We start from the raw sequence: 8,579 nt of genomic DNA on the forward strand, positions 1-8,579 counted from the left end.
ATAAGATATGCCCTTAGATTGTCAAGAAAGCAGCAGGGGATGGGTCTTTCATGCTTGAGACTAAACCTTCCATTACTTTCCTGTACCCAGAACTTATCAGGATCAAAGCTGTCTTCTTTAACATCAAACACAAAGCCTGCTTTTCTTCACAAAAGGTAAATGGGAAGATCGTCTGTGCTGGTGCATAACAGCTCAAAACATCACACCTGGAGCTCAGACAACACTTTCTTTCCTTTGTTGGGAAACACTTAAAGAGTAGCAACCTGTTCTTACAAGATCATCAGAACCTATAAGACACGACCGCTGTCTGGAAACAGTCAGTATTTTTGGTTGTTGATTGGAGGAAAGTTCCACGTTTAGACGAGACACCTTAGCTTCCATCTCACCACATTTAGAAAACAGTAACCCTTCTCCGATAAACCAGGTGCTCATGTAGAAGTTGTGTTAAACTGAAAAGGTTAAGTAGCGCATGTAGCACAATCCTATCCACCAGGGTTTTTGTTATCTGCCCGTGCATGTGTTGACAAAACCCTTCAGCCATGCGTTCTGCGCATGTGTGCTTTCACACCTCCAGAGTACTTCACACTTCCACTCCTCAAAATAAAAAAAAATCTTACCAAATGCTCCGAGGCAGAGCTTTGGGTAATTAGGAGGTGCATTGTATGAGCAGGCGCTGAGGCACCACCCAAAGGCTGCCACAGGAAATTCAAGTATTTCTCAAACATGACTTTGTGTTTGATGAGGGAATGACATTATGCGATATAGAGCTCAAAAAGGTTGACTTTGCATAAACATAAACATCTGCTCTGATAAGTTTGAACAAAAATGTATTACATGAAAAACTATGAAAAGCTCAGAACAATTAAACTTTACCTTAAAGTTTTATGTTGGGTAAAGTTATAAAGTGCTTCATATTTTAAAAAAAACAAAAAAACAACAACAAACAGCTTCACATAATTGTTTTAAAAGGTCAAAATTAACCCTGGAGTGGCTTTCAGTAAGCAATTTCCTGGGAAAATGAGTGTTGCTTAGTTCAATAGGAGACAAAGGATTTTGATGAAATTATACAGAAAATGTTCAACACATTTCCCACACATCCGAGGTCATTGAATTCTCTCTTTATGAATTACAGCCATTTCCTACGCTGTCATCCTTTTTCACATCCGCAAAAGGCAATTGGTCTTTCGACCGATGAGCAATTTAATGGTCATGCAGATGTGGCCTGCTTCATTGTTGCTTTATGACAAATTAATGAGATAAAATATCTTCAGATAATTGGTGGCTGTTCATGAAAAATCTTAATTTGCTGTCTAAAAGAGTCAATATGATTAAACGAGGCAATCTTTCTGCCCAAACAACTCAAAACCAATTACAGACACAGTATAAGACTTGAAATTTGTTGAAGAAGCCGTTTCTTTAGAGCCCAAGGGACAAATAGGTGTGTTTTGTAACACCAAAAAATAAAAAAATTAAAATCACAGACATAATTCTAAGCAGAAAATCAAATTGAAAAATGCAACAGGTGAAATCACAGAAAAATAAAAAATAAAGTCTTGATAATTAGACCTAGTGAAATGTGGAGCAGTACATAGTTTTACTTACTGTCTGATTTTGCAATAATTTTACAATTATATGCATCAGAGTAGAGGAGACAGAGGTTATAAAGGGGTAATTTCTAATTAAGTGTATAGATGCGAGATTAGATGAATGCAAGTCAGGAGGGACAGTTGGAGCAACAGTACAGAACGAAGTAATAATAGCGACAAGAGAAATGCGAGATGACAGAGGTGAGAGAGTACTAATATCAAAGCCAAATGTTAACTGACTTGTGTTATGCCCTCCTCTCTGCCCCCACCATGACTTGCTTGACTTCCCCAGTCTCCTCTCCCCTGCTCTCCCCGCCGTTCCCTCTGTCTCTCCGAAGCATTTTTATGATCAAGAGGCTGACTCTGCAACAGACACATCTCCGCTCCCAGAGAAACCAGCCATAAGCCACAGGATTAACTGTGTGTTAGAGAGCCTGGGCTGTGCTAATGCTCAGTGTCAGAGTGCCCGCCAGACTCAGAGTGTACACAGCGTGCTAATCGTCCAAATATACGTCTGTTAGGGAGGAAGACAAAAACAAAAAAAATGTTACCTTGAAGTGCAGCACTAACGAGCAGTCTCAACTGTATGTCGAATTTCTGTGGATATCTGACAGCAGTGAGTGTTTACTCAAAATGATGAACTGGTCACTAACTTGGATAACTTATTACTGCTGGCTTGTAGATGAATATCATCAATCAAGGATTTATAATCAGGACCAGAGCTGTCCACAACTGCAATCAAGCTCTGATATTTGGTACCTGGATGCAAAATTTGACTAGCATTGAATTACCAGAAGCTACAAGGAGAATAACTGATACATTTCAATTTAGAAATGTTGTAGGAACACAGCACTGCATTTCTATGGACTGTCAATGTAAATTAAATGAGCTATTCTTATTCCTTCTGGTTTAATTCAGTTTACATGTGGGAGTCTGGCCTCAAGGAGAAGTGGTGACTGTCGGTTACTCTGCTGATGAGAACATGTAGATTACCTGGTAGTCTTTTGTTTTTGTCTGTAAATGTCCGCACAAACAGTGTGGTGGGTCTGCTAGCCATGCAAGCCCCTCTAGATTGGGGACACAGACCAAAAAAAAAAAAAAAACAAAAAAAAAAAAACAACTGAAGACCTGTTGGTTCGATTAATAATTACACAGGAATGATCAGATGCATCTTCTGATAAAATGGCTGTTACGATTCATATACCGTCTGTGAAACTGATGAGATTGCATCTCACAGATGGTGTTGAAACACAAATCTACTGCAAGGCTACAGGTTGAGAGGTAGAATGTGGCTCTCATCTCAAATCTGACAGCTTTAAACAAGAGTTAGAATACATTTGAATTGAGGAGACTGTAGGAAATAAGTAATGCATGTTGGTTTTTACCCCTCCAGTGTGACTGTGCACGTGTGACTTGGTATGTTTGGTGAGTAAATTAAGTCTCTGGAGCTACAGGACAAATCTGACAGAAGAAAGGAGCGTAGTGGGGGTGGAAAAGGTAGGTGCTGTGAGAGCGGAAAGGAATTGTTGAAAAAAGAAAAAAAGAAAAAGGAAAGCAGAACAGGTGACAAAGAACAGAACTGAAATACAGCAGTCTTTCAGAGCTTGAGATAAAGAATTGTTTAAGGCAGTTAAACCAGATTTATAATTAAGGGTAGCATTTGCCTAACAAGACAAAAAGGGTCAATAGCAAAAGGTTGATGAAGCATTTCATCATCTCTCCCCACATTGGATTCACTTTACAGCACAAAGACAGACGAACAAAGACTTCCTAATTAAAACTCCGAATCATGACAAAGGTGCACCGACTTTGTAAATGGTACCAAGTGTTTCTGTCAAATGTGTTAAGCAAGTTATGAAATTAAGGACTTTTTGTCCACAGGCTACAGCAGCATGTAAATCCATTACACCTTGCTCATTGCTTTACAGTCCAGATTGCTTTTTTAGAATAAAAATAAAGGTTCATGCTGTGATTGGTTACCTGCCAATGGGCTGGTAGAGCAGACTAATATGCCAGCCAGAGCCAAAACAGAACAGTGCTTTTGGCTCGTTTCTGGTTTTAATCTTCCTGCTGCGTTTTAAAGCTTTCGTTTCTAAAATGTCACCGTGCCCTGAACACTTAACATGTTTAATTACTTGTTTTTGTTAAGTCTCTATATACTTTTAAACAAGGGTTCATTCACTTGCTTACTTCCACAGGGTATTTTAATCGAAAACTCTCCTGCAGAATATACAGTATTGTATGTTCTGGACTACACAGGCAATGTGATCAATGTTAGGATTATGCCATAAAATATTTAAAATGAGGCATTTCATACCAACACACATCAAGATCCACTGAATAAATTGACAAAACTAGAACTTCTTGAAAACGCCAAGAAAAAGGCTTTTTACAGCTATATAGAGAGAGGTCTGTCATTATGTGATGGAATACAGGCATATGTCTCCCGTGGCCATTCCCTGTCTTGCTTTCTTTAATCATTCTAGGAATCTATAGTATTTTTTGCACTGTCAGCCTACACACAATCTCCCTGCACTGGAGGATCATACAGACTTTACAGTGACAAATGGTTCTCAATAGCCTTCCACACTTCCCTTTCTTCCATTTTCACTCAGTTTTCCGAAATCCTAACATTTGTAAAAACCTTCCTCTTGTAGCAAAACTTCAACTTAGAAATCGAGTCTCTACACTACGCTTTGTTTTGTTTCCTGACTTCATCTTCCTCTGCAGATTCCACAGTGACAGCTTGGTTGCTCTCCATCCACAAACATCAACTGACACACTGATGTGTGCATGCATGTGCTTTGCACAGATTTGATGTGTGTGTTTGCTGATCTTGTTCTCACTTCCAACTCATCACATATGGACATTTGGTCAGGAACACTTTGCGGTTATTCCTAAGTGCGCATAGTGCATCTTTAAGCATTATTATTTAATATGCAGCGCAGTCTGATCCTCCAAGTCCTGAATGTTCTCTGTGGGTCAACTCACCCCCATGAAACTGGTCACTGTGGTTACCTAATGTATGATACCACAAATGAGAGAAGCGTCTAATTCCTGTTAAATTAAGTCAAGTTATGTCTTTTCAAACACATAATTTGACATCTTCAACCTGAGCAAATCACTATTTTTCTTTAGCTTTTTCACTGACTTTAAAAAGACTTTGGTCACCAATTCAGATGGTCTGGAGCCAACGATCCATATATTTTATGTTTCTGATCAACCCATTCTGCATGTTACTTTTCTTTTTGCTCAAAACGGGGGATGTCAATGTTCTCTGGCCAGGCATATTCCTATTTGTGTTGATGTCCACCACCTGGTGATCGCCAATCTAAATGGAAATAGGGAAGTTAAATTCCGACGGGTTATAATTTCTTGATGAATCATGACTGAAGCTTCGGGGCCAATCAAGTCTCTACACTACGTTTTGTTTTGTTTCCTGACTTCATCTTCCTCTGCAGATTCCACATTGACACCTTGGTTGTCACATTTCTGGGATGCTTTTAGACCCAACAACATGCCAGGTCAACTCGTCAGAAATCTAGTCAAATTCCTTATTTAGACCCAATCAAAGTCCAGAAAGGCTATGTAGGACACACTGTTTTTCCCAGTTCTTAGTCAAAAGCAATCAAAAAATAATGTAAATCCAAATTTTTACTAAAAGTGAACACTCTGATTTATACCATAACAACTTCAATTTAGAACTATGCATTGGCCTGAATTAATCTCCAAACATTGTTGATCTCACTCAGAGCTTCAATGGATCAAGGCTGGACAACACAAGGAAAACATTCAGTTGAGATATTGTTGCTCATTACTTAAATGATGACATATGTTCAAAATAGATGGTTTACTCAAAAGTCCTGAAGCATGTGCTACTTCCATTTAAACCAGAAAAGGCAATACTTTTCCCACAGCTACTAAATTAACAATTCACTAAACTTTGGATTTTGAAACATGGACATGAAAACAGAATGAATATAAACTTAGTGGTAGATTTTATGCATTTATTGAGCAGTGTATAAAGTTTTGCTGCTCTACTGTAACTGTAAATATAACTGTAACTGACTGACATTAGCTGTCAATACTGTCAAAACAGCCAGATTGTTGTTTTTTCTGCCAGCTGACTGGCAGTGCATAGCAGATGAAACTCCTTTTAGTTTTTTGTACCATGATTTTGACTTCTATACAATGAGAAACATTTACTGACATTTGAACTGAAGATAATGAGATTTAAACATAAGGAGTTTGGAATCTTCATGAGTTTACAAAGGTTGCAGACTCTTAAAATTCCTTTATTTTTGTAAACACATTTCACATTTTTTTTCTTATTGTGCCATAGTCCTTAGGATTACATTGATAAAAGTCAACACATTAGGGTTCAGATCAGCTAGCACACTTTTTTTTTTACATCAGTTGATCAGCAGGGCACATAAACAAGTGGGGGAGGGGCAGCTACCACATTGCTCTATGCCCCATTCAGTGTGAGAAAATGTTTCTATAATCACATTGAAATGACTTCAAACCATTTTACAAGATTCCTGAAGCGACCAATGAAAAATGGGAACTCAAATGAAATTTTTGAAAAAGTGGAAGATAAACTACACCTGCGGGCCCAGAAGGCAAGAACAAAACAGAGTGAGCATAACTGAATATTTAAATACTCAAGTTCATACATAATGCTCAATTGAAGGACATAAAGTGAGGGAAATGGAAGTCAGAGATCTAAGATTAATATACTGACTGCATAAAGCTTTTTGTAACTAAAAAGATTTGTTGATGGACATTTAGGAATAAAATGCTGTGTAAGGCTTAGGCCTCATCACTATATACAACTCACGTTCACACACCCACACACACAGAGGCAAAAACTCCCGCACACACTTTGGTATAAGCAACTCACGTTCGCTGCCACAGCCCAAGAGCTACCGCAAGAATATTTATTGGCTACCGGCTCAATGGCTGTATTGAAGAGAAGGATTGAGGGAGGAAGGAGAGAGAGAGAAAGAGAGGAAGAGAGGGGGAGAAAGAGGAGAAAACGAGGAAAGGGGGTAGGAGGGGAAGAGGCTGTTGCCGCTTTTTCTCATCCTCCCTGTGAGCCACTTTCTGATTCCCCGCATCACACCACACACACATTCACGCGACACCTCGCAGACATCCCCGCGCGCACGCAGACACCCTCACACACACACACACACACACACACACACACACACACACACACCACACACACACACACACACACACACACACACACACACACACACACAATCCCACACAGGCGCGCGCGGAGGTAAAGAGGCAGAAGAAGAAGCATCTTTCTCTCCCAAGAAAAAAAAAGTATGAATGTGCGAGTGAAAGAGGACGTTCATGTCACCGCGTGAGCTGAGCACGCGCACATACATGTGAGAGCGTGTGTTTGTGGGGGTGTCGCATCCTCTTCCTCCTTACCTTGCGCGCGAGAAGAGAGCGAGCACAGCACAAGAGTCCAGAGAAAATAGCGCATCGCCTTCATTCCTCCGTCCGTCATCCTCCCGTTCATCCCTCTCTTCTTCGTCGTCACCCTCTTCTTCATCATCATCCTCCTCCTCGACGAGGGGAGAGCAAGACAGCGTTCCGTGACGCTATTAGCGAGATTATTTGCATCAATACATCTTCCGCGAGCCGAGCGCGAGCCCTCTAAGCTCTCACCGGGCCGCATGCTGCTTCACATCCAGAAAACGGAGGGGGGGACAGAGAGAGCGGGGGGAGTGAAAGGGAGAGCGAGAGAGAGAAGCGTTTTTCTTTGCCTCCTCCTTCTAACATAGACTAGATAAATCCCTCACATCCGAAAAATGAATTCAGTGAACATCCACAGAGAGAGAGAGAGAGAGAGAGAGAGAGTGGGGGAGCAGAGACGCAGAGCGGGCAGGAGGGACGGGCGCACAGGTTGTCTCTCCAACCTGCGCTCTCGATGGCTATCGTCAGTATGTATGTGCTCCCTTCAGTTCCATTTCAACACCAAAAAAAAGTAATTGGGAGCTTCAAATCCACACTTTCCACAGCCCGTGTCCGATCTTCATTCTGAAAACGATCGTCTGTGTCGTTTTGCAGTGTCCTTTCTGCTATGAAAAATAAGTCAAACAAAAAAACAAAAAAAAATCCCCTCGGTGCTTCTCTGAATCGTTTGCCACTACAATGTGTCACAAATCAATAGAGATGGTTGTTCTTTATTTCTTTCCTGATCGGTTAATCCTCTTCTACCTCCCCCGTCTCTCGTCTCATGCGTCTGTAAGCCCTTCTGCTTTTCCTTTTTTTTTTCTTCCCTTTTCTCTCCTCTCAAACTGTAGCGGAAAAAAAGTCTATCTTCTCCCCTTGAAAGAAGAGAAATTCGTTATTCTCACGACTCCCTTATTCCACTGACTTCTTGTCAAATAAGCATCATCACAAGTCTCTCCTTTTGGTATATCCTTACCAGACAAGGCAAAATTCATTGGCTTGCTCTTTGCGTCGAAACAGTCCCTGTGTAGTTCTCTCTGCAGAGAAAAACCAGTCAAATTATTATTATTATTTTTTTCAAAAAAATCCAAGTTCTTGTCAGAAATCAGAGAAGAGACGCATCCTTTTCTCTGCTCGGATGGCTCCTCTCTCCCGGTGAAGCAGCTCGGTGCGTCTCTTCCCTCTGCCCGGCGCTGTGCAGAGATGCTGCCTTCAAGAGCTCCTCATACTGTAAGCTCCCCGCTCCCACACAAATTCACGTGGTCTATTGGTCGGAAGCATCAGTCTGAAAATTAACTTTTGCTGATTACATTTATTTATGTGGATGGACAGTGTTTTTTTTGTTTGTTTGTTTGTTTGTTTTTTTGTAATAATATCCTAACACCAAGGTATGAAAACTGCTAAGATTTGCAGCTGGAATTTTTTTAATTTTTTTATGAAACGCAGTGCATGTTGGAGCTCATTTTAGTGCAAATCTGACTTGGTTAAACACACACACACACACACACACAATTA

At 40.5% G+C, this 8,579-nt stretch overlaps 1 protein-coding gene across 9 annotated transcripts in view; it reads right to left on the minus strand.

Annotated features, from left to right (window-relative positions):
• LOC103472465 (CUB and sushi domain-containing protein 3-like) overlaps positions 1-8,306 on the minus strand; it is a 393,820-nt gene extending 385,514 nt beyond the window's left edge. For 7 of the 9 annotated variants that reach the window (XR_014089825.1, XM_017307525.2, XM_017307524.2 and 4 more), the window contains exon 1: positions 7,038-8,306. Coding sequence is in view for 8 of the 9 variants with exons in the window: in XM_017307525.2 (XP_017163014.1) it covers positions 7,038-7,287 (250 nt within the window). In the remaining variant the exon portion in view is untranslated. The remainder of the gene's footprint in view (positions 1-7,037) is intronic. The other 2 variants (XM_081612755.1, XM_017307521.2) reach the window with 2 other exon arrangements.
• Between the last annotated feature and the right edge of the window lie 273 nt (positions 8,307-8,579).

The sequence above is a fragment of the Poecilia reticulata genome, chromosome 11, assembly GCF_904066995.2.
Source record: "Poecilia reticulata chromosome 11, P_reticulata-male-v2, whole genome shotgun sequence".
NCBI classification, from domain to species: Eukaryota; Metazoa; Chordata; class Actinopteri; order Cyprinodontiformes; family Poeciliidae; genus Poecilia; species Poecilia reticulata.